Here is a 26,652-nt window from a genome sequence, read left to right as displayed (position 1 = left end):
CAGCTCATGTTCATGGGTAGATGCTCCTCTATAAATACTATTTTGGAAATTCAAGGAGTGGGGAAGGTGGCTTAAGAGAAGGAGCAGTCAGGAAGAAACAGGAAAATGCTTCTAAACAGAAGGCAAGGGGGGCAAGATGTTTAGCAAGAAACAGGTCATGGATATTTAGAAGTAGAGGAAGGGACTGTGTCTCATTTAACAGACTTGATTCAGAAGGTACGCATCTTAGAAACTGATATTTAATCAGTTGCTCAAGGTTACATGGTGTAAGTGGCTGAGCATTGTCAACAGTGCCCAAGCCCATAGAGTTTGAGGAGGATGAGAGCAGATAAAGCTTCTCTTGATAGAATGATCTTTGGTCATCCTCAGGGACCCCCATGGTTCTAACAGAGTTGGACTTTGAGAATAGAGAATGAGGAGATGGGAAATGAAAGCAGTTAAGTATAGGCCGAGTGGGAACAGTTTGATAATTTTTTAAAAAGTAGGAAATTTGTTGTTTTGAAGGAATAGTAAGTTCAGAAAAAGTTATGTAAGGCAGAAAAGTCATGCACAAAAACTACTTTTTGTTAGGTAAGAGAAATATAGACACAATTGAATATAGAGAGAAGTGTGCGAAACCAGAAAAAGAAATAATAGAAAGTGGGCTCTTGGCGTTAAAGTTGGTAGAAATAATAACCCAACTTTGATATAATATCTCAAAGATGCTTGGTATATAAGGTACTTTCTCACTTTTTTAAGTTCACAACCTACAGGTAGTTATGGCCACTTCCCTTATGGGGAAATTGAGTGTTAGAGAAGTTCACACTGTTAGTCCAGAGTAGCTTTGGCAGGGAGAAGTCCTTTCTTGGACTATAGGGAAGGATGAGGGGGTAGTTATAAGGGGCACAAATGGATTAGAAGTTACGATGGCAGTAACTGGGAGCTGGTCAGTTTATGGACTGTACCTGAGTGTTGGTGCTGCAAATCTAAGAAGTGTGATTAGGTAAAAAGAGACAGGAAATGACCCAAGAAATTCTCTTTGCCTTTCTCCACTTGAATACTCCATTATGGTGTGATTGAAGATTCCATGAAAACATTATTGGGAAGCAATATCACTCTTCACTTGTCTAATGCATTCCCAGGAAGTGGGAGGCCAATTATTCTTTCAACTCCAAATACAGCAGTCATAAATTCTTTGGATATTTAAATTCGTGAGATGTAAAGTGTTGGTAAGAAATAATGTCTTTCTCTCCAGTTCTTATCCCACTGGTTTTGGGTCAGGTACACCTATTATTGATGAGTGATTTAATATTGACTACACGAATAAAATACTTTCCATTTAGAATGTCCCAATTGATTTTGGTTTAGGGGTCGTTTTGGAGTAAGAATGAGCTCTAAGAAAATCTTACCCGACTGTTCAAATCTCAGTATTTGGTGGTGGACTGTGGAAGTAGAAATGCATTTTAATTTCACAGCGCAGCCTATCAGTGTGAGTTTGTAGGCAACTCATCTCTCCCAAAATGGCACTGCCACTCTTCACCCAAGGGTCCTTCTGCCAGAATGAAAAGTTCAGAGAGCGAAAGCTCTGTGTTAAGGGAGGGGAGAATGTGGATGGCTTGACATGGATTAAGGAATTCAAACTGAAGGGGGCTTCTGAGGGGAAGGTCACTAGAATGACATTGGAGAAAAGAGAGTAATATGAAAAGACCGTTGGAAAGCTTTTGGACAAAATGAAATTGCAGTGACCTACTGGTTGCTAAGCCTGAAATAAAAGATGTCTGTTCATTCATCCGGAACCCAGGGAAGGTTTTGGAACTTTGGTGGCATCCACGTCCAGGCTGAATAATTAAGAGAACAAATTCATAATGAACTTGCGGGTGTCCTGTCAATTCAGACATTAAACCTGTTGCCACAGCTCCCAACTTGTCTGAAGAGGAAAGGCTTGAGTGAGGAGTCCGTTGTCTTTGCATAAATATATATGTTTTAATGAAAACCATGGCAATTTGGGGTGTCTACGGACACAGTGTGGAGGCAAGCAGTGACTCCTTAGGGGGCACCCTATCTCCCAGGGACTTATGTGGATTGCAGGATCTTAGAGTGAGTCCCATGTGAGCAATAGGCTATGGCCTCATTTGTCGTCAGGGTAAATTTTGTGGCAGCCTATGCAGCTGTTCTGTGTGTCTCCACAGCAGCTGCCAACTGGGAGTAGTTTCTGGCACTTTCCCTGGAGTTTCAGGTTGAACCAGAAGCTAGACATTCAGGGGCACTTTCACAGAGAGCAGGCTAGACATAATTTCAAAGGAAAGGGGGGTGTAGAGTAGAGAAACTGCTGTGTCTGCCCCCTTACCCACTTCTTCCCCTTTCCATCTGCATCCTCTTCTCTCCCTCTGGTCCAGCTGCCACCTGAGATAAAAGAGCTGCCCTGCCTGAGCCTTGGGGCAAGGGAGGGTGGGACTGATCCTGTTCTGAAGTGGTTCAGCCTTGGGTGTGCCTGAGTTTCGCTGATTTGGTTTGGTTCCTGCCTGCTTCTCCCAAATGCCCAAGTACCTTGGGAATCAAAATATGGTTGGAAATCTCTGGTGGGAAGGGACCTTTTGTCGAGTGGCCTTCTGGGTGTGGTTGGGTATGGTTGACCTGCCCTGGGGCGCTCTCTTACCCCCTTTGGCTTAGGGCCACTGCCCTTCCTGTTGTGAGTTTAACACAAATGATCTAAAAACATGTGGGCTCTCTTAACCCAGAACAACCAAGCCTTGGTTATTTTACCCCTGCAGTTTTCAAGAGCAACTAAAGAAACATCCAAACTGGCAAACCCCAATTCTTGCCACAAACATTGGGAGCTCTTGAGGGTAACCAATGGGTGGGATGCTTTTCCTTCCTTGAAGGTACAGCCAGCCTGATCCCTTGTAGTTGCTGCCCTGGGAGCATGACTGAGTAAAAATGATATGCGAGTGAGACTAATACAGACAATCTACTCAGCTCTACTTGTTTTGATTTTGAGGTTCCTTACAAAAGGCGACGTTAGCATTGAACTTCGGTGGTGACATCATAGCTCATAGGTAACACTGCTATTTTATACTTTCCTCATGTTATATTTCTAAGACTTGCTATCTGCAGATTTCCATATGTAGGAAAAACTGGTTCATGAACATATGGGTTTGCATCTCTAGACGATTAACAAAAAGGAACAAAACATTAAGATGAGTGAGTATATAACAGGTTGCATATTGTTCTTAAGTTTGAACTTCTGTAAGCAGAGTTTGCTTTATACGTTATTTCATTCCTTGATGGATGCTGATTTTAAAAATATAGGAGAGGTGTTAGAATGACATGAATATCATTTCATCACCGGTATTTAAGTTCCCTCAGGCTTTTGGATACAAGGTTAACCTATAGCTCAACATTTAAACCGAACAATACAGTTCTTCTTAGTGCAAAAGGCAAGATGGCCAGCTCCTTGGGTGGGGGCAGGGGGGAAGAGAAGGGAAAGGTTGCAAGCACGCCCCGTGACCTTCAGGTTAACCTTGCTTCCATGCATCACTGTGGAGTGTGCAGAGAACACAGCCTGATTGCTCTCTATCTCCACGTGAACAGCAGAGTGTATTACTGGGCCTTGTCTCTTGGGACACATTTCGCTGGGATTTGAAATCTTTGAGAGAGGATTCCTGATGATTGACCCTTGAGTTCAAGTCCCGGTTCTGACTTTTACTGCTGTGGGGTATGCACAGCACGTTTCCACCAAAGTAGTTCTGCCCGTGCTTTGGTGAACCAGAGCTTGGATTCCAGTTTTACCCCAGCCTCTGAGCAGCCTGAGTCTCTGCCAGCATGGCACTTGGGTTGAACTTTATTTTAGGCTCCTGTGGGCATTGGCCACCCTGTGCTCTTAAAAGAGTTAAGAAGAAAAGCAGGCCCCTTTGGTAGCCTGTAGTGTACTCGTTTTTCACATGCCGTGGAAATAGGAATTGCTATCATATAATCACACTGCATTCTGATTCAGGTCAAATATTTCACTCTTTGCACTTGGCGTTTTTTCTCTTTTACTGTTTTCTTAACCTGTCACAGCCTCTTAATTAGAATGTATTGCTAGAGGACCGGCAGCATTGTCAAACTTTGTGCATTTTATAAAAAATACACAAAAGCACCAGACAAGCAGCTGTAGTGCCAGCTCCTCCAGATGCAAAACTGAAATTCCCCAGAGGGGCATCTTCATTGTTTTCTTTCTTTGTTCCAGAAGCAAAGGCCGATAATGAACCGAGCTGTTCTCCGGCAGCTCAAGAACTGTTGACAAGGCTGGGATTTTTACTGGGAGAAGGGATCCCAAGTGCCACACACATAACCATTGAAGAAAACAATGAGACCATGGTAATGCCCGAGGAAGACACCGCATATCATACCTGCTCAGAGGATGCGTGAAGGCATAGCCATCTTCTCCGCCTCCCCGAGGGGGCAGTCACTGTTCAGGCAAAGGAGTCTGGGCTGTCGTGTATTGAAATTTCCTTCAACAGTTGTGGTTTCTGCTTCGGGGGGGTGGGGGTGGTGTGGAGAGGCAGAAGGGTGCAGAACTTCGGGATGTGTCCACATTAACCTTCAAGTTACCACCCCGGGAAGAGCAGCTCAATGAATTTAAGTGGCCGAGAGAATCCCATAGTCATGATGCTACTTTTATCTTCCTAATGCTGTTCTTCTCAGCTGGCTACTCTGGGATATGCTTTCGTGTGTGTGTGTGTGTGTGTGTGTGTGTGTGTGTGTTTAAGCAGTTGAGATTTTGGAGGGTCAGCGGGATGAGGAATTGTAGGAGATGAGGCAGAGACAAAATAAGATGGAATCAAATGGCTTGTGCACGGGAGAGTGCTTGGCATCCTAGGGAACCAGGAGCCTGCTGCTTCTGAATCGAGATGTGTCTGTTTGCATGGCAATGAGGGGCCAGAGCCCCCACCCCCACCCCCCCAGGGAGGGTCCCTGGGAGGGTGTCACGCACTGATTGAGATGGCGGTGGCCACCAGCCTCCTTGCCCTGATCGCAGAGCCCATAAATCTTCAGGAGTTGAATTGGGCTGCAGTGCTCGTGAAACATTACAAAAACCAGAGTTCCCAGGTTTTCCGTACAGAGGTCAAAGAACCCATTTGTCTTCTGCAGGCTTTAAATGAAAGGAAGTCTGCCTGTTTGCTATTTCTATTTTATGAATGTGCGTTCCCACTAAATTATTTCTAAGACTGCCCTTTTAAAATAATAATAATCATCATCATCATCATCACAGGGTGGGGGACAGGACAAAGATATTTCTCTTATAAAATTTGAAAGAGCACATCTATATGAAGCCCCTTCTATTTAAAAAAAAAATACAAAACTGTTTTTCCATGTTCCTGTTTTTAGTTTTTCTGTTTGGGCGTCAGAAACAAAAGACTGTGTAGAAGCATCCTGTGTGAAGCCGTGCTAACTCCTCCTTCCATTCGTCTTGCAGTGCACAGCTCTGAGCCAAGGCATCAGTCCTTGCTCCACACTAACAAGCAGCACCGCATCTCCTAGCACCGATAGCCCCTGCTCAACCTTGAATAGCTGTGTCAGCAAGACGGCAGCCAACAAAAGTCCCTGTGAGACCATTAGCAGCCCTAGTTCCACCCTGGAAAGCAAGGACAGTGGAATTATAGGTAAGAAGCACACGGCTCGGTAACGTAACGGCTCAGCGCACGTCAGCCAGAGCATTCAGCAGGCACTTCTTAAGAGGATTTGAGCATGGTCTGTGAAGGTCGGTGTGCCAGGGCCCGCCCTGCTCTCTGCAGACGGCACTGGCTCCGTGGACAGCCGAGAGGATGAAGCATCAGCTTTTACATTCCTTGGTGTCTATTTTTATAACACTGGGCTCATTTGGTTAAAAAATCTCCAGATCGGATCTGGCCTGTGACGTTAAAAAATCTGACCTCCTCATCGATTAAGTCCATCTGTTGGGGATATGGTCCCACTAGGACGTAGAACGGGGCAATAAACCTGCATTTTGAGGTGTCTTCCCAACCCAATCTCAAGGTCCTTTTATTTCCTCACTTATTTCCAGGTATTTGTTCTTGAATTTCCTTTCATGGGATCTGACCACTCTTTTTTTTTTTTTTTTTTTTTAATTTGTATTTATTTATGATAGTCACAGAGAGAGAGAGAGAGAGAGAGAGAGAGAGAGAGGCAGAGACACAGGCAGAGGGAGAAGCAGGCTCCAAGCACCGGGAGCCCGACATGGGATTCGATCCCGGGTCTCCAGGATTGCGTCCTGGGCCAAAGGCAGGCGCCAAACCGCTGCGCCACCCAGGGATCCCTGACCACTCTTTTTAAGGCCAGAATTTTCTCAGACTCCATCCTTTGCCCCTGCACACCGACACAAGTCTGGTTGTCCTGAATTGTGGATCAGGAGACACAGATTCTAGTCCTGACTCCTAGGGTGCTTAGCTCGGTAAACACTTGCTTAACATTCGAGTTCTTTGCACTCTTCTTTCCTTCTCTGTTAAAGAATTCTGATTAGTTCAGTAGTTTTTGGTCTCAGGTGCACATTACAATGCTGCGCTGAACATGCAGCTCCTTTTGTTTTTCTGACTTAACGCACATGTCTTTGAGGGATACTTTACATTCTAGTGTGGACTGAACCCCACTTACTTCCACATGAGTATGTATGTAGTCGAAGGGAATGACATTTGAACCCTAATTTTCTCTAGTCTTATCTGCTATTTCAAAACAAGTTGCAGGTCCATGCACTGTGTATTTTGGGGGTTGCCTCAGAAGATCTGTGAGATCACTGGGGTTGGGTTGTGGGCTCCCTGGCTGTAGAACTCACCGTAGCTTTCGGAGAGGCCCTTAGCATAAGGGTGGCTGCCTCTGCCCTCAGTTTTCATGTGGATCAGGCCCTCCCGGTAGGTTTCTGTTTCATTTGGTTTTGATTATCTTATTGGGATGCAGTCACATACCATAATATTCACTCACTGAAACCACTGAATGGTATTTGGTCTGTTCAGAGTTGTGCAACCACTGCCACAATCTGATTTCAGTACCTTTCACCCCAAAAAGAACCCCGTAGCCATTAGAAGTCACGTTCCATTCTACAGACACCCCCAGACTTGTTCAGTGTCTGTCTCCGTAGACTACCTGGTTCTGGACATCGTGTTCAAGTGGTGGTTTGAGGTTGTCATAGCGAATTTAAATTCTTTCACTTACTCTGCTGGTTTCCTGTTCCCACCTCACTCTGCTTCCCCACCTGCCATTTGGTCCAACTCGTTTTTCCCAGTGTTACCTCTGTGCTCATGCCCTCTCTGAGCTGTCACCACAGCCGAGTCCGTGGTATATTCTGCAGTAGCCAGCTGACTCCTTTGACAGCATCCTTCACTCTCCTGAAATGTCCTCTCCTCCCAAGAGTTTATCTTGTTCAAGGAGTTCAGTGCTCCATGGTATTTTGGATAGCCTGTTCTCTTTTCATTCTATGATCTGGCATGGGCATTACCCGCCTCTGATTATAGCCAAGCCAGTTTCTTGTTGTGATAGGAACTTTTTCAATGACTGAAGAGGACCCTCATGCATTCACTCTTTCCTCCCTCTCTGTTTCTCTCTCTTTCAGTGAGATACAGTGCTGCGACTTAAAAAGTATTCTAAAGAGGGAAAAGGAACAGTTGCCAGTTTGGTTTCCTGCCTTGTCAAGGAAAGATCGAGCTGCAGGAATACCAGCACTCTTAATTAGTATTTGATTTAATACATCCATCCAATCTCAGAGTGGTTATTTTCCCTATTATATACTCTCCATAGCACCTCAATATTTTCCTTCAATTTACTTGATATTTTTTTAAATTATTTTTGTTTCCCTATGGAGGGGGAGGGGATCTCATATTATTCTGGCTCTCTACTGGCCTTCTAGTAGAGAAGAGTTGAGTACTACTCAAGTCAAGAGTTGAGAGCTACTGAAGGAGCTATGCAAGATTCCCATTCCAAGTTGGCGTTGTCACATCTGTTAATGTCATTTGTATTTTAAGCTGTGTCTTGTCGTTAAACTTAAATGACAGGTTTCATGTTGTTGGGGCCGTCCATCATTCCTTGGCTGAAGTCAGACATGTTCCCTTAACTCAGCTTCACATAAAGACGGTGACGGTTGAGATGAAGTGGAGTAATGGGCAAATCTAAGTCCCTCTTGTATGGAAGGTCCCCAGCGCTGGGGATGGTGCTCCTTTCTCCTTAGCTGATCTCCTGCCGGGAGTAAGGACCATAGATGGCTGAGAGGGAAGTGCTGTGCTGGTGACCGTGTTCCTCTGTTTGCTCTCCTTCCATGACCTGCAGAACTAGATTCTGTTGCCAGGGGACACATGGGAGATGTGGTTGGTAGGAGAAGGAGAAAAAGCAAGTATTTCCTCTTCAGGCAGACTATGGCCACAGGTCTTTGAAGAGGCAGGAGTGGTGAGGCAGAGGAGGGAGAGAGCTTCCTTTGTCCTCAATCAATACAGGGTATGCAGGTTTCATGGCCTCTTCACCGAGTAGGGATCTGTGACTCAGTTGTGGTTCTGTGATTGCTGGAGGTGGGGCGTGTGGTTTTTCTACCTGAGGAACAGGACTGTTTTTATAAGGTGTAGCCTGGGAATGGCAGCCTTTAGGCATCTTAAATGTTTAACCGAATAAAATATTCAAGAACACAGTGATCTTAGTGGGCAAAGATGAAGGTGAAGATACCTTGGCTTCCTGCTTTGGAAGGCCTGGCGGCTGCTTCTAATAAGCTAATTAGGATCCGTGTTCTGAATTCCACAGGCTCTGGAGAGATGGGGAAGAAGTTTCCATTTAATTTTCCATTTCAAGTTGTTTAAGATTTGTTTATCCCTAGAGCTTGGGTTGGAGCGGCAGAAGTATCAGGGGTGGGCTGGTAACAAGTCCACACAGTTGGGGTGGCACTTCGATCTTTGGGGAGCTGCAGGTGCCCGCATGGGCTCAGAGCTGCATGTACAGTTATTAGCACTGTTTATTTAGGGCACTTAGGGGAAATTTCAAATAGTGTTAGCCCATCCTTAAACATTCCTAACCCTCTTCTTAATATGTAGGCTTATTTCCATCATGGTGATTATATTTAACCTATATATTTTTGCCCAACAGATGCCATGGAGAGGTTGCATTCCCCATGCTTATTAGCTGGCCTTCTGATGGGGCTGCCACGGGGCGCCCCCCCCCCCCCCCAGCTCTGTTTCTGCTGGTTTTGATGTATCGCAGGTGAAGAGAATTCCCTTTTTAGGAATGGCTTAGTAGGAGAAAGGGCAGAATAATGACCATTAGAAGAATTTATTGGACTCCTTCTGGTTTTTTTGTGCAGAGGTCAGGGCTTAGCAGAACCTCCGTGCCCTCTGTTCCAACTTTATGATGTTATGCAGAGGACAGTCCTACCTCGTCCTGTTTGAGGAGGTCCAAGTTCTTAAAATGTTCTTTAGAAGTATAATAATTCTGTCATGAGACAGTACAAATACTGTCTCAGCTGGATGGGCATAACTGAATTCCCTACAAATAGATATGTATATATTTTATATATATATATACATATATTTTATAAATATATGTATATATTTTAAAGTAAGTACAAGTATGTGTGCAAGTGTGTGTGTATATATACACACATATATACACACATACATACATACGTATATATTATGTCATTTGTATTTTAAGCTGTGTCTTGTCATTAAAGTTAAATGATATGTTTCATGTTCATATATATATATATATATATATATATATATATATATATATAATGTCCTACTCTTGACATGTTAAAATAATTGGCATTACCTAGAAATTGTCTGATTTTTCAAATTTGCAAGGTGAGAACCTTCTAAATGTGAAACCATACCCAGTCAGCATAAGGTAGCTTTTTAATAACTTGCTCTAAAAGGAAAATTTGGTAAAGAAGTAGCTTTTATAGATGTTTCCTCCATGCCCAAGAATACGTTTTTCTTAGTGACACTCCTTTGAATAAACTTGCTTCTAGCTGTTAACAAGTGGAAATTGTAAACTGTATTAATCTCAGTTCAGAAAAAAATTAGGTTATACTCACTAGAATGTGTATGAAAGCCAATCTGATCGATTATTTATCTATCTTAAAGATTGATTGATTGATTTTAGAGACCAGAGAGTGTGTGAGTGGTGGGAGGGGCAGAGGGAAAGGGAGAGAGAATCCTCAAGCAGCCTCCCTGCTGAGCGTGGAGCCTGATGCAGGGTTTGATCCCAGGACCCTAATAATATCATGACCTGAGCTAAAACCAAGAGTTGGATGCTTCATCAACTGAGGTACCCAGGTATTCCCCAATCTGATTTTTTAAAAAGCATCACTGAAATCAGTGGGTTTTATCAAGCACTTTTTGATTTAAACATATTGTTTAGTTTTTGTCTGTGTCCATATCATGATCAATATTTGTGTGTGTGTATTTTTATTTATTTTTTTAAAGATTTAATTTATTTACCCATGAGAGATAGAGAGAGAGAGAGAGGCAGAGACACAGGCAGACGGAGAAGCAGGCTCCATGCAGGGAGCCAGACGTGGGACTCGATCCTGGGTCTCCAGGATCAGGCCCTGAGCCGAAGGTGGTGCTAAACCGCTGAGCCACCAGGGCTGCCCCATGTGCGTGTGCGTGTGCGTGTGCGTGTGTGTGTTTAAAAAAATAAAAGGATTAGAGACGTCTGGGTGGCTCAGTGGTTGAGCAGCTGCCTTTGGGTCAGGTCATGATCCTGGAATCCAAGATTGAGTCCCACATCAGGCTCCCTGCAATGGAGCCTGCTTCTCCCTCTGCCTGTGTCTATGCCTCTTTCTCTGTGTCTCTCATGAGTAAAAAAAATAAAATCTTAAAAAAAAAAAAGGGATTATTGATCTATTTAGGAAGAAAGGGAATGGATATTGGATGAGGAGAAACAAATAAAACCCAGCCTCCCTATCAAGATAAAAAAAAAAAAATCCTTCGTATACATTAATAATAGATGTGCCCAGGAGAAGGACTTACAGGTAGCAATTAGAAAAATTCTGGCTGAGTAAGAGGCCATTAAAAGTTAGTCATTTGTCCCTTCCAGGCCCTTCTCTACTATCTGCTTGTACCTGCTGACATTTATAATCTCCAAATTACTTTTGTAGTATTCCAGATCTGTTTCTTTTTGAGAGTTGGTGTTAGGACAGCTCTATGAAGGAGGAGGGGTTTTCCGAGTGGGTGGTGTCCACATCTCCCCCACTGGGGCATGTCTCCCACACAAAGCAGGTGTGTTGTTCACCTGCCCAGCTTCCCAATACCTGAGCCACCACATTCCAACAGGCCCGATAGCTTTCAGGAGATTAAGTACTGAGAATATGAAGAGGGTAAAGAATTTAGGCTCTTCCTGCTGCCTTTCCCTTTTCTCTGGTGGGGAGATGGGGTGCAGCTTGTGTTTTTGCTCTTTCTCCCTTTGAAGCTGGAAGGCAGGTGTAAGTTTAGGCAGAGGAATACCTTCACAGGAACATTTCTCCTGTAAAAGTGGCTTGCAGGAAATACTGGATACTTGATGAACATCCTGCTGGCACTTAACCAACTGAGGGAAACTCTAGTTTGATAATATTTGTTTTTCTGGCCAGTTGCTTAGGATATTAAAAAAAAAGTTTATCGTGGTCTGACTTTGATCTTCCGTGACTCAACTCTACTCCCTTCTGGGCTTGTAAATGAAATTGATTCCTGAGGTAGCTAGAGACCTTTTGTTCCTTGTATTTCCTGGACTTTGTGTGCCAGGGGAGATGATCAGATGCAGAGAGAGAAGCATACAAAGAGGAATTAATTGTATTTTATTTTCATTTTTAACTTGTTGTAAATCCTGCCCTTTTGATTTTATGCTAATACTGCTTTGTTGCCACCTGTATTGCCCTGCTTGCTACTAAATTGAAATGCTTTGAAATTGATTTGGTAATAACTATTTAGAGTGTTTCAGATCTGTGTTAATATTCATTTTGCTGCATTGCCTGCAATTTAAAAAATCATCCTTAATTATAGAAGCTTTTTTTTTTTTTATCTCTTGGGTGAGGGAGGAAAATTTGTCTTTACATATGTAATTTGGTAATACACTTAATGGAAAGAAATCCTTAGCCATGATTTGAGACAGTAGAATGCCTGCTGTACTTGTATTCACACTGTGGTTGGATTCTTCAGGTGGCCGTTCTGTTGGTGCAGCAAGCATTTATTGGCACCTACTATGTACCAGGAGCAAGTTTGTTCAGTACTGGTACAATAAATTTCAGGTTCAGTATCTGTTTCAAAACTTGTCCACCTGTGGAACCAAAGAGTGGTCTTCTGCCCTTGGAGACCTGGACAAGTTATCAATTACTGAAAAGGTTTAAAACATGGCAGTGATTGTCACTTCTTGATGGAGGGATGTATGCTGTAGGTGCATAATACCAACCACTGATGGTGCCTTGTGCTCTTTACTGGAAGAGTGCAGAACTCTGTGGAGTCATTCGACTGTGTCCGAAGCTCCAGTGTCTATGCCTCCAGTATACAGGGTAGGTGAAGCTTTATGGAAACAAGGCGTTGGGTGTTATGGCTAGAAAACTGCTTGTTGTGTAAGTCCACAGGCTTTTCTCTGGAGGCTGTTACTTGCTGTGTCTGACTGGGTTGGGCAGTGTGGCCTGTCTTCCCCTCCTCCAGTTCCCTGTCCCTGTCGGTCCTTGAGGTGTTTCCACAGTCCAAGGGACTGACAGATGCCACTGTGAGCTGTGGCTCGGGTCCCTGGCCTCGCTGCATGTCCTAGCAGAGCGTGCCTTGCGCAAGGCTGGCAACCCCGAGCCAGAGATGTGGTACAGAGATCTGTCTGCCGCGAGCCGAAGCACAGCACCCCTGGGCAAGGCCACAGGCCAACTGCTCTCTGCCGGAAGTTGTGCAAAGAGAAGCCACAGGTGACTCAGGCCACCTTCCCTGTGGCCTTCCGGGTGGGGTGGGGGGGGGTCTTCCCCGGGGTCCTCTCCTTGGTGGGCTGAGGGAGGTAAAAGCAGTGCCTCCAGGTGAGCCGACTGTGTTCCTGTGTGGTTGGTTGGTTTGCAGGTGGGGCAGACGGAGAAGCCCAGTCTCACGTTTCTCTCTGAAGGTTTCAGGCAGGCTGGTTTCATCTCCGGCAGGCCTGCCCTTTGCCACTTGGGGAAACCCAAAATTCGTCATGGCAGCCGGAACCATGGAAGATGTTGGGGGCTGTGGGGGGTGGGGGAGGGAAGAAGCGAATCCTGTCTGGCCGGGAAGACCAGGGTATTGGGCACGGTGCTTCCCTAACTTGTCTCTCTCCTCTTTGCCCAGTCGCATTTAGATTCCGGTCTCTCCTTCCAGAGTTGTTCGTGATCTTTACTCTGTCAGGTCAAATCTTTACTCTCCACACTAGCTGATTTCCGTTTTTCATTCCCTTCTCCCACTTTTTAAGCAACCATTATGTCCTTTTCTTGTTTGATCTTTAATTCATTGGTCCAGTGTTTTAACTTTTAAACTCTAGGTCAATCATTAAACTGAATACATAAGTTTAAAAATGTTTGTTTTTTCAGTGCTACTCTATTTTCAGTTATATGGGGTAGAAAACATTCTTGGGTACTCATGAGATACGAGGCACTTCACATATGTGCACTTGTATCTGATTTTCTCCACAGTCTGGGGAAGGACAAAGGACTCTCTCTTCAGAGACCCCTGGCTTTGAAAATGGAGAATACAGACCATCTATGGAGCGCTTGAAGAAAATGTCCATTTCTGTTTTTTTTTTTTTAAAGTCTTTTCCAATTTTTTTTCTGTGTATTATAAATTAGGGTACTGTATCTACATAACTTGTAAATACAAGTATTTGGGATGTATGCTCAGATTTTTCTGATAGCGTGATGTGATCAGAACAGTGTAGACCACTGCGACAAGGCTTCAGGCCTTATGGAACTTTCCTGCCTGTGGGGCTGGTAGGAGTATTCAGTGAGTTGAGATACAATAAGGGCTTAGAACAGAGCCCATACATAGTAAACACTATTATATTTATGGCAGCCACTGCTGTTATTTCCTAAGGCTACTTTATACTTAATCCCTCCCCAGTGGATTTGGAATGCTTACAAATAGACATTTGGTAAAATAAGTACCCTCCCCCCTTGCCCCCCCACGGAGATAAGATTTTGGGAAAAGGAAGTAGGAGGAAGGGCAGCCCCAGTGGCTCAGAGGTTTAGTGCTGCCTGCAGCCCAGGGTGTGATCCTGGAGACCTGGGATCAAGTCCCACGTCAGGCTCCCTGCATGGAGCCTGCTTCTCCCTCTGCCTGTGTCTCTGCTTCTCTCTCTCCTTTCTGTGTATTCTCATGAATAAATAAATAAAATCTTAAAAAAAAAAATTAAAAAAAAAGGAAGTAGGAGGAAGTGAAAGGGGGGAGGGAGGTAGGGGGATGGGGTGTGGGGAGGTATAGGTGTCCAGTTCAGGAATGAGTCAGTCCTGGAGATGAAAGGCACAGCATTGGGAATGTAGTCAGTGGTCTTGTGGTAGCGTTGTATGGAGACAGAGGGTGGCTACCCTTGCAGTGAGCACAGCACAATGTATAGAATTGTTGAATCGCTATATTGTACACCTGAAGCTAATGTAACATTCGTTTATACTTCAATAAAAAAAAATAAAAATACTAGAGAAAAGATGAAGTTGGGAGTCAGGTTGGTAAGACTTTATTCATTTTGCTTATCAGTGGGTTTAAAGTTTGATGAATCTTAGTAGCCAGTATAAAGAGAAACTCAAACACACAAGATGATAATGTTTGTAAGTTAAAGACAAAAATGTACCCATTCCTAGTACTTGGCCTAGAGAGACTTACCCCTTGTGGGTTCTTGAGGAGAAACCAAGGTTCAAACCCAAGCTCTTTGCACTTTTTACCTCTTCATCTCAAAGGCCGATGAATTCTGCTCTATCTGTATGGTATCCTTTTGTTTTGTTTTGTTTTAGATTTATTTGAGAGAGCCTGAGTAAGAAAGAGCACGAGCAGTAGGGAGAGGGAGAAGCAGCTTCCCGATGAGCAGGGGGCCTGACATGGGGCTCCATCCCAGGACCTGGGATCACGACCTAGGATGGAGGCAGATACTTAACCAGCTGAGCCACCCAGGCGCCTCTGTACAGTATTGATGTCAGTGGCCCTTAGTTCCTTAACAATTATGGACTGACAGTGTAGTTGTTTTAATTTTCTTCTTAATGTTCCTTTAAACCTATTACTTGATTTAAATCCCACCAAACTGCTTACTGGGTCCTGAACTTAACACTGTTTTTAAAACATTTTAACTATGCTTTCAATATATGAAAGAACCTTCAATGGGCAAAGAATGGGGTGCAGGAAAGCCGGGAAGGAGGAAGGCATGTAGTTTTATTGCAGTACTTTATATAGTAAAGCATCTAATGACTGAGTAGTCTGTCTCTCCCACCTCCTAGTCAGCCGGGAACTTCATCCTGGCTACTGTCTGCCCAGGACTGGCTTCCCTCCACTAGCCCCTGCCTGGGGGGCTACTGTTTTTAAGGAACTGCAGAATATTTTTAGTCATAGACACTTCTGGTTGAGAGCTATGTAAGGCAAAGGAAGTTTTAATACATGGTGTGTGGGCCGTCAAAAGGGCTGGTGTTAGACGTACCAGTAACTGTGTGTGTTGGGGGGAGCGGGGTAGGGGAGAAGAAAGATATAGGGAAAGAGATTAGTTTCTCCCAAGTCTGTTCTGTATTTATAAAGTGGGGTTGATGGTTCTCAGCCTGTCCACCTCTTGTCCAGGGTTGTGGTGATCATGCGTATGTCCAAATATGTCTTGAACGTGCTCTGGAAGTAGTGTAGCCGTGTGCACTAGTAGGTCTAGTTAAACGTGCCATTTACTCCAGAGGAAGAGAATGTGCTGTCTCTGGTTAAAGGGAGTTTTCAAACGATACGGAGAGTCTGAAGTAGCACGTGTGAATCAATGAGCAGGACCAAACCTAAAGTAATTCTAAATAGTGAGAAGCGTGGAGCCTAGCCTCCTAGCTCAATAAAACTCGAGGCCTGGTAAATCACTCATTTAACAGAAGACTGTGTGTTGGAAGAGTGGCTGAGACCCTGTCTAAATGATGATGGCAAGTCTTAATTGGCAGAGCTCGTATCTGTACTCGTTGATGGAATAAAGTGTTAGAATTTTGAGTTGTGAGGGAACTTGAAAGATTATCCAAGTCTCCAGAAAATGTCAAACATCACTTAGTTTTCTGAGGGTCGTTTTTTTGTAAGTCTTCACAGTGAAGATATTGCTGTAGTTTGTGTGTGTGTGTGTGTGTGTGTGTGTGTGTGTGTGTGTGTGTTAACATGAAGACGAGTGGCTAACTTAATTAGGAGTTTGAATTTGTTCACCTGGAAGAAAAATAAGTATTTTTGAGTAGCCTGTCATTAGTTTTAGGAACCAGCTTCTTTTTCTTGGCCACCGTGGAGCTGCCCTGTTCTGTGTGTCTCTTGGGTCATACAAGGAAACTGCGCATGTTGGGCCTTCCATCTGCCCCGTTGAATCTGCATCAGGGCTTCACTGTGCCTGAACTAAGATAGAGGCACACTGAGGGGCTTCGAGCCATGGAGGCTGCACTGGCACTGGCTCGCAGTGGCCTGTGGAGTGGGGCGATCTTAGTGGGAGGGCGCTGGGCTTGAGAGCCTGTCACCTACCTGGACAGTGGAATGTGTCTTAGCTGAACATCATGAGGGCAGTCGGGAGTCTCTTTTTTAGATACACAATATTAACTTACCCTCCTTTTGAAACGGCAGCCCTGTCTTAGACTTCTGTTCCCTACCATTCCTGCAGCTGAGTGCCCCCCCCCCCCCCAACTTTCCTTATCAGGAGCCCAGCATTCATGGCTGTACGGTAAGAACAGGACCTTCGGCCTGTGCCCGCCATCTAGGACCTCTGACCAGGCCACCCCTGTTCCATAATGCTGCTTCTGGTGCTGTGCCTGAAACAGGAGGTAGGGAAGTCCCAGTTCCTCTGTCCACTGCTTGAGGTCTGGCCTAGGAGATCCTTGGGGTGTGACTCTGAAGTACATGGCACTTAGGGAAAGCAAATGAGGAGAAACATCCATTTGATTGTCTGAGTACCCAAATGAGTACATTTGGGGCACCTTAAGAGCATGTGCCTCAAAGTAAAACAGCCACAAAATAAAACCAAACAAATCACTCCCACGCTGGCACTTTTCCTGTAACTTAGATGTTGAGGGAGCCTAATGATGTCTGTGGGAAAAGCATTCTGAGTCTGGAACACTAGACTTACAAATGAAGGCCTGTAACAATCACAATCACAACTTATTAATAAGGTTTCCATCCATAATTATTAAGTAGTGATCTCATTAATAAATTATAATATTCCTATAAAGCATTAGCATAGTCCCTGACATATAGTAACCTTAAGTAAATGTTAGTGGCTGCCATTACCACCACGACCACCAGCATTTTCAGGGTGGAAAGAGTCATACTTGATATACTTATGTTCATATGAATGGTCCCTTTGATAAAACACAAGACTGTGATGGATTCCAAATAGATGGAGAAATCAGTTTTAATACTGTTGATAGAATACTTGGAAATAAATGCTGGGAGTAAGGGCGGACACCCAGTGATGGGCCTGTCCCAGATTAGATTGTGGATAGAGACAGGATATCAAGTCCTGAATCAATAACAATGAGATTAAGTGTAGTGTCTCTGACCACAGTTGGAAGAGAAGTTTGTTCATTTTCTTTTTCATTGAATAAGCAAATATTTGTTGAGCACTTAGTATGTGCCAGGTGCTGTGCTGCTCAGAAAGAAGACACCAGATTGAGATAGATAGTCTGAGGCTTCAGCATGCAGGACGGATTTTTTTTTTTTCTAAGATTTTATTTATTTGTTCATGAGAGTCACAGAGAGAGAGGCGGAGACACAGGCAGAGGGAGAAGCAGGCTCCATGCAGGGAGCCCTATGGGGGACTCGATCTTGGGTCTCCAGGACCAGGACCTGGGCGAAGGCAGGTGCTAAACCGCTGAGCCACCGGGCTGCCCGGGAAGGATTTTTAAATAGGGAGACAAACCGTGGATAATGAGTCCAGACTGGAGCAACAGGAGTAAAGACCATTTTAGAATCGTGACAGAGTATCCTGCGGTCAATAGCAAGGAAATTGTTTTGTCTTTACTTCTAAACCTTTAAAGAGCATCTTAAAAATAAGCAAAACAAAACTCAGACCCTTGATTCTAGATAACAGGCTGTTGGAGCTAATTCACCAGCCTGCTGATAGCGGGTAGGTCAATCCAGGTGCTGGTCTCCATACACTCCGATCTGCCACACCCCATTGGCTCTCTCCGGTAAAGGCCTGGGCTGTGGGGATGCAAACAGGGACCACAAAGGGTCAGAAGACGTGGCTCTTGGACACAAGCCAGTGTTGGGTCCACGGCAACCTGTGCTTGCAGGGGCTCCGGTGTTTACATTGGAAGTGGCTGTAGAAGCCATGTAGGGTGAATATTGCTGTTTTCTTGTGTCATATTCCTCCTCTTTTGCCGAGGTGGTTATCCATGCTGGTTTTCTTTCTTAGAAGCTAAATTATAACTCTGTAGTCCAGCATCCCTTCCCATGCTTGTGTTTTCTGTGTGCTGGGAGGTTTTCTATTCTGTGCTGCCAAAGGAATAAAGTCAAGTCACTCTCTCTGGTTCTTTTTGAACAGACCTTACTAAGTTTAATTCTAAGGATCAAATTCTCTGCTTGACTTTATAGTTATATTTTTGTTTTCATAAATTTTCTCCTGCATCTTTTCTGCATTAACCGTTGTATCGCCTTGTCCCCTCCCCCCGTATTACAACTATTAATTTGGGAAAAAATATATATAGGTTCAAAGGAATTTAACGAGACATGAATTCTTTTGTGAGCAATTTATCTTTGTTAAAGAGAGATGCTACATCATCTCTAAATTACATAGATTTACTATTAATCAGATACTTTTAGATAGCTTTTTCATTATCTTACCAGCTTTTTTTTCCCCTCCCTTGTAGAATGACTTAGTTTATTTTCCTTGATAAGTAAACATTCTTCTAATTTACCAAAATATTGTATGAAACATACTTTGATAAAAATCTGCATGGACTGGAAAAGTTTCCATTGATCACGGGGAGGGCAGTGTGCTTGTGTTAACTCTCAACAGTCCCAGCTATGCCTGGCCTCCTTCAAAGTATTTTGGTCTCTCATTTCAGCCACAATTACAAGTTCATCCGAAAATGATGACCGGAGTGGCTCCAGTTTGGAATGGAATAAGGACGGAAGCCTAAGGTTAGGGGTACAGAAAGGAGTGCTTCATGATCGCAGGGCAGATAATTGCTCCCCAGTGGCAGAAGAGGAGCCCCCTGGGTCAGCGGAGAGCGTGCTGCCCAAAACTGAAGCCTCAGTTGGAGATGGTCCGGTCCCTTATTCTCAGAGCTCCAACTCGCTAGTAATGCCACGGCCCAACTCAGTTGCAGGTAAGGCCATGCCTCTCTCCAGAAGGATTATGTCAGTGGGTCCAAAGTGCCCCATGTTCACTCTCTCCACTTGGGAATCTGATCCAGACACAAGCCAGCTTTGCAATTGTGGGTCGAGCACTTACGTTGTTTAGGCCTCAGTTTACTCATCTGTAAACATGATAAGGCTGTCCTTAATGGTCTATTAAGTGATCCTTCCACTCTGGAATTCTGTAAAACTAATATTTAGACTATACGGCTCTTTTGTGTATGAAGGAAAAAAGTGCCAAAAACTTGTCTTCGTTTTTGATATTTTAAGCCTGAGTAAATTTATCACATTTTATTACATCTTGGTAAACAGGAATTCTTCTTTAGAATGAGTTTGTTACTATCACTCAAGGAATTTCTGATCCAACTTACAAACTTATTTTTTTATAGTTGAGGCCCATCATACAGATGGGAGGTCCACTTTCTGTATCCTTCAGTTATAAGGGAGCTCACAGCTTAAAACACATGCAGTGGAGGTGAGGCCTCTCAATCCAGGGAGTGCAAGCAGGTAAGGCGGATGCTCCTCAGCAGGATGGGACAGTTGGAGCAAGGCCAGGACACACAAGGAGTGACTGTTGCTAGTTGACAGTGGGTGATGGTCAAGCAAGGAGAGCAGTGGGATGGAGGAAGGAAGGAACTCTGGTTCTGAGCTGTCCTGTCTGCTTTTACGGTTCCGAGTTTTTAAACTCTGCTCTTGGGTTGAATTTAGAAGATGACTTGTTTCAGTGTTTCAGTCTTTCTTTGTTACCAACATAGCACTTAAAGTTTCTCCTCTCCTAACACAAAGACCTAGGTTCTCCTCGCTCCCTACATCAAAGGATTTTTCTAAACTGCTCCTTGGGGATGTGGCAGGCCAGCCTGGTGGTTCTGGGCGTTTTTTTTTTTTTTTTTTTTTTTCAATGGAACTCTGAAGCAGCTGATACATAAGTGGCCCTAATGGAGAAATTCTGAGAGGTAGCTCTAATTCACTTTCAAAGGAAGTAAATGGCCTTGTTCCAGAAGAGGGATTTGGCGTGTCTACTAGAGAGCAGTTCTGAGGAACGTTAGGCATACTGAGTGATGGTTCTTCCAGAAGCTTTTAGGCCTTCCCACTGCTCTCCCATTACCGACGACCGCATAGAGTGTTGCACCAGAGGCGTTTTAGGTCGCGTCTACCTAGGTATGATGAATGGCTCGTTTGTATGATCCCAGAACTTGATAGTTTTATTGACTACAACAAAATAGCAAACTTGTATTCAATTTAATCAAGCTATTTAAAAATTAGGACACACATTAATACATGAATAGTGTTGAAAGCTCCCCCCCCCCCCCCCCCCCCAATTTGGGGTTATGTTTTCTGCCTGATGTCTCTTTCGTGTGGTCTCCTGCCACGTGGAGTGACAGTGGATATGAGCTGAGCTTTTCCAGGAGACTGCAGTGATTATGGAGCAAGGCTTTCTGATTTCAGCTGTGCTCATTCATTAGGGTCTATGTACACACTTGAGCTAGACCTCCTGTGGAATGGTGGGAGGGTTTTTACCTCTGGCTTTGAGCAGTGGCTGCCTGGCCTAACGGGCTTGCTGGTTTCTTCTGTGTTGCAAATTTTATAAACTAAAAGCTTATTTTGGAAATAAGCAAGTTCCTTACCTCATGGTATCTGTTAACAAGCTTGGAGTCCAGGAGAGTCTTCATTACCCACCTTCTGTATCCCTGAAGCTGAACTCAGTTAAGAAGTCATGGCAAGATTTTTCCAATTATCATTGAAAAGAATAAAAGATTCAGGTTGTATAGACTGTGTGTAGCACCTCGTCTACCGATTAGAAGGCCAGCTGCCACAAACAGGGTAGTACCCAACCCTCAATGTTAGAAGGATTAAAATATGTCAGGGATCATTTATTGCAGTCCCTTGGAAGTATTTGCATGTGAAGATCCACATAAACACAAATTGCCATTTGGCAAACATCAGACAATTAAATTTGGCCTAGGAGGGCAGAGTTGAGGCCTGGCAGGTGAAGGAAAGATGATGCCAGGCCTCTGTTCACAGCTGCCCCAGGGGATCTGGCCCCCCTCTCCCCTGGGTGGTGGTGGTTGAGAGTGTGGAAACAAGTGCCTGAAGTTGCCAGCCTTTACTGTCAGTGAGCCTGTTACAAAGAACTGTGGCTGTTTCTTTACTGTTGTGTCTAGTACAGTAAATTTAGTAAAATTATTATGTCAAAGACTATAAAAATAAGTTGACTAGGTTTGGAGATTGTTTTAGCATACAGAGATTTTCTTTGTAAAGGTATTTGTTGGAGTGGAATTGGTTTCACATGCTGCAGTCAGGTTCTTTATACCACATCAAATGTGTGGCAGGACACCTCATTCCTTTGTTAGAAAACAGAATGAGAAGCCTTTAAAATGATATCTTAGATAATCTAGAAGTTGGGTGACTCGGTTCTACTCTTTTTGACTAACTTCTTTTTCCTTTTGAAATGCTTTCTAAGTAGATCACAGACACTGTATTCAGTTTTCCAAGAAACCAGCAAATGGAATGGCCAGCCAGTTTTCTTGAAATTCTAACTGGTTATTGCCTAGACTTTATGGCATTTACCTTTGATATGTTGGTCCGTGGTGTTTCAACAGGTGTTTCCTTTTTCTCAGTTTAGAGTTTTCTTGTTCTTCTCCCTCCACCCGACCCCACTTCTCAAAAAACTCTTTTCCTATAGCATCTTAAAATACCCTTCTCACTCAGATGTTAGACACCGTGTGTGTGTGCAAGAAGTATAGAATTTACCTACAGGGATACCAGCAGTAGGTTTATCGCAGCAAATAAAATTATTGCTTTACCTCTGATTTTTCTTGACCCTGAGTCGTGCTGAGGATTTTGGAAACATTTATTGTTGAATGCCAGAGTGAGTGTAATTGTCATGCTGGTAACGTCTGAGACTCTACTGTGCGCGTGTGCAAGAAAGCAGCATGTGGTCCCAAGGAGCTTGCTCTGCCAGGTGAGGAGTCCCAGGGTGCCAAGCAGGCAGCTGAAGCTTCGCCATCCCAACCTGAGCCTCTCGGTGGCCTTGACAACAGCTTAGAAAGCAGAGGGAGTGGGCAGCTCCTGGCTTTCAGCCCCACTGAGCCAGGGTCCATTTCACCGCATCTGAATCTTGTTTGAAAGAATCAGAGCTGCAGAGTGGGTGAAGCCGCTTTGTTACGTGCTTCAGAGCCAGAGCTGTGGTGACTGGAAATCTGAAAACAGAGGTGTTTGAAGCCTCACCATCTCCTGCATCTGTGTCAAGCTGGGCTGCTTTTTTGCAATCCTCTCTTTGGAATGCCCTTTGTATAGTCTTGTGCTCTTAATCCTTGCAGTTGTCACAGAATTATAAACTGAATGTCATGTTCTACAAGGTCAGGTGAAGAAGGGAAATAGGAAGCCCTTTGGAAGCTCCAGATGTCTTTGAATTCCCTAGGGCTGAAGCAACAGGTCAGATATTTGTGGCTGTTCCAGCTCTGAACTGAACTTGGTTTACAGGTTACAGCTGTGGCTGCTACTTGTCCCTCAGTCTCCAACATGTGGGTGTGTTCATGGTAAGGTGTGTTGAGGAGAGGGGCATTTGCAGAGGCCAGGGAGAGTCCCAGATCCAAGGCAGGAACCTAGAAATGTATGTTCTAGGAGGTGGAATTGTAGGGACCCAGGGTAATGAGTTTGGTCCCAGTGGCCCTCCAGAAAGTATCACATACCTTAGTAGTGAATGATCCAGAGAGAAGCTAGAGGTTGCCATTGGATTCCCATAAATTAGGCTCACTTGGAATTCCTACATAGGGAGTTACCTGAGTCTTTCTAATGGGAAAGATTTGTGTAGAGTATTGACATAAGTATGCACACGATGTGTAAATAGGGTGTGGATAGTCACCAAAAAGATACAGGAGCATAAGTGTATGCTGTTGTGAAGTCAAGGTGTCAGATGTCTCTCCTGGGACTGGGGAAGTGGGAAGGGCATGGGGTGGATTGCCCTTTGGGGAACCAGCAAGAAGGGACATGCCACCACAGAGCCAGCCCTGGAGCTGCCCAGGTGCTTATTGAATGAAGGATTAATGGGGTGGGGATGGGGGGTTGCCAACAGTGAGGAAGAAAAGAATGAAAGCCTCAAGAGGGGAAATAAGGAAGACCCAGATTGAGCAGATGATACTGGTCAGTGGCTGGCTGCTATGCAGCCAGAAGGTTTTCAGCAGACGGATGGCCCAACTTGACTTCTTTCCCTTGAAACTTGGTCCCACTAATGATTTCACCAGTCCTTAGAAGCCTTAGCCCTTGGAATTCAGCTCTTCCCTCTCACTCATTTACCCTCAAATGATGCCTATATTTTATTATCCTGGAAGAGAATTGTATGTCTAGGATCAACAGTACTGCATGTTGGGTCACTTAACCCACAAACAAATCAGGTTAATTTTATTTAAAATTCTCTCATCGTGACCTAGGATGTATATGTAAATAAGAGGAAGTTCTTTTTTTTCTTCTAGGGCAAAAATGTACTGTGTATTTATTGTTAAGATTTGCTAAGAATTAGCAACATTATTTTGTATTGGTTTTTATAATCCAACTGGTATATATACTTGAATAGACTTATTGCATCTTAACTGGTACCTATGTGCTTTGAGTCTTACTGATTTGAACATAAGTAAATGTTACTTCCTTTCAGAATTAAAAAAATACATATAATATAGTAAATAATATATACATAAAAATTTAAAGTTTAGGAATACATTTATTTCTGATGAAATCTGCATAGCTACTTTTACAGTCAGGAGCTGACTTTTAGTATTTAAGCAGTGGTGATTGTCCTGCAGAATCTGTTCACTTAATTAACAAGGTTGGAATTCCAGCAACCACAGAAGGCTCTCCAGAGCTGCAGTGAAGACTCTAGTACCATGTTGTGTGTTTGCTGTAAGTTTTGCAGCTTTACAGAGTGACACTTGCTGGTCACATTTCTTCATAAAAATTTTTGGTGAAGTCCATCTCTTCCAAGAATAATGGAGAATTCCGGCAGCCACACCACCACAACTTTAAGAATGAGGAACATTTGGTTTTTACAATTTTTCAGTTAACCTCCCTGCCGGAAAAATAAGCTAGGGTGGGCAAGCAAAACCAAAATTCCCTTGAAGTAAAGTTTGTTGAAAGCCTGAACGAAATTGCTTTAGTGATTTCTAATTTATAGTAGTTTGGGTATGATATTAAAATCAACTTTGAAAAGACTAAACTTGAGTTTAATATTACAGCGACAAGCTCAACCAAATTGGAAGATCTGAGTTATTTAGACGGGCAGAGAAATGCCCCTCTTCGAACATCAATTAGATTGCCGTGGCACAATACAGCCGGAGGTAGGGCACAGGAAGTTAAAGGTACTTATCTTTGCATCTGCTGTGATAAAGGATATAATGAATGCATTCACTCAACATTGAGGATCTGGATAACCAGCGCTTAAGCCAGCTCATTTAAAAGCATGACACATATGTGTGTATGTATGTGTGCATGCACGTGTGTGTGCGCATATGTGAGCACACTAAAGGTTGATCTACTAATGGCTTCTTCCTTAAAACGTGATCAACTCATTTCTGGAGTTGAAAAATAATTCTGCAGTGCTTTGAAGTGAAGGGTAATTTAATTTTATACCAACAAAGAATCAGCCTTGTTTTCACTTCTTTGGGCTATTGGCTACCTCCTTGTAAAGCACATTTGGGTGGTCTTCAGACCTCACACCTGACAGGGCCACACATCATCACACATGAGAGCTGGGGTCCTCCCTTGAGGAACACACCTTTCCCTACAGTAATGGGAAGAAGCCTATCTTAGAAACTCTTAGACAAACCAGTGAGCCCTGGTTTGGCCACTTGCATCTCTTTTCTCTAATCCTCTGCATGTCTGCCCTGAGTCCTGATGTGAAAGAACTAGCAAGTCCTTTTAATAGGACCCTTTGTAAAACCAACAGGGGATTATAAGTGAGGTATTACAGAAGTAGTAATAGAGCTAGATTGGAAATACTTACAGATCCTCTTGAGGCATAAAACTAAAGGCAGATACTAAGTATAATATACGAGCAATATTAAATTGAGTTTTTCAGTGTGTGAAATTATGACATTCTTCTAAAATAATTTTTTTCCCCCCTCTAAGCACGATTTGCTCCCTACAAGCCACAGGACATTTTGTTGAAACCCCTGCTGTTTGAAGTACCAAGCATAACAACAGACTCTGTGTTTGTGGGAAGGGATTGGCTCTTTCACCAGATAGAAGAAAACTTGAGGAACAGAGAACTGACCGAAAACAGAGGAGCCGTGGTTGTTGGGAACGTGGGCTTTGGGAAGACAGCAATCATTTCTAAATTGGTGGCACTTAGCTGCCACGGAAGCCGCATGAGGCAGATTGCTTCCAGCAGCCCCAGTTCACCACCTAAAAGTATGTGCATGTTTAACTACTTGTCTGCTTTATGATATAATGTAAGGACATAATTTTGTTTTTGTTTTAAAAAACGTGTTTATTTCCTCATGTATTGACCACGTGGCTTCAGGCTCTGCTTACGGGAAATCATTATGAGGAAAGCCAGGTTTACACTTCCTATCTGTAGAATCAATCCCAGTGCGTGGCCATGACCTATTCACCAGGGAGGTGAATTCTCGGGGACAGGCCTTGGGAGTGGGGAGGCACCAGGAGCGGGTTCCTAGGGACAGCAGTACCCCCACTCCTCTGCGTGCTCCTGGAGTCTGACTCCTCCTGGGAAAGCTGATGGCAGGTCATTGCTATAAACAGCCCTGAGGTTGCCCCTTGGGGAGAGGGGTACCCAGCAGCACCTAGCCCTGAGGAAAGAGCTGGACTTGCCAAGTGGAAGTATGGACAGACAACCCATTCTCGGTTTTCCTCAAGGTTTTCCAGCTGCTGTTTCAGATCTGCCAGCACATGTGGGTGAACTGTTTAAACCCTCCCATTTTTCCTGGCACCCAGGGAGCCATCTTCTGGGGCGAGGCCAGCCTTCTTCCCTGGTTCTCTCCCAGCTGTAAGGCCTGTCTCCCTCTGTGTATGGGCTTTGAGGCTGGATCCGGTGCCCAGTGCAGTTTGGGTCCTAAAACCAAGGGGGTTAGGCTCCTGGTGGAAGCAGCCAGGAGGAGTCTGTACACAATTCTTTTGTACCCTGTTCTCCACAGCCTTTGTCTTCTATGCTGGATTTATCAAAGTATAAAAACTAACTTAAAATGGG

At 44.0% G+C, this 26,652-nt stretch overlaps 1 protein-coding gene across 1 annotated transcript in view; it reads left to right on the top strand.

The window, feature by feature from the left end:
• Nucleotides 1-26,652, top strand: part of TANC1 (tetratricopeptide repeat, ankyrin repeat and coiled-coil containing 1) — a 223,452-nt gene that overhangs the window by 146,244 nt on the left and 50,556 nt on the right. Inside the window, exons 6-10 of the mRNA XM_072811229.1 lie at nucleotides 4,211-4,338; nucleotides 5,438-5,624; nucleotides 19,163-19,426; nucleotides 24,683-24,784; nucleotides 25,575-25,856. Of these exons, the coding sequence (XP_072667330.1) occupies nucleotides 4,211-4,338; nucleotides 5,438-5,624; nucleotides 19,163-19,426; nucleotides 24,683-24,784; nucleotides 25,575-25,856 (963 nt within the window). The remainder of the gene's footprint in view (nucleotides 1-4,210; nucleotides 4,339-5,437; nucleotides 5,625-19,162; nucleotides 19,427-24,682; nucleotides 24,785-25,574; nucleotides 25,857-26,652) is intronic.

Source organism: Canis lupus, chromosome 34 (assembly GCF_048164855.1).
Source record: "Canis lupus baileyi chromosome 34, mCanLup2.hap1, whole genome shotgun sequence".
Classification (NCBI taxonomy): domain Eukaryota; kingdom Metazoa; phylum Chordata; class Mammalia; order Carnivora; family Canidae; genus Canis; species Canis lupus.
Note: the sequence above shows the minus strand (reverse complement) of the source record. Positions and strands in the feature narration are given on the sequence as shown.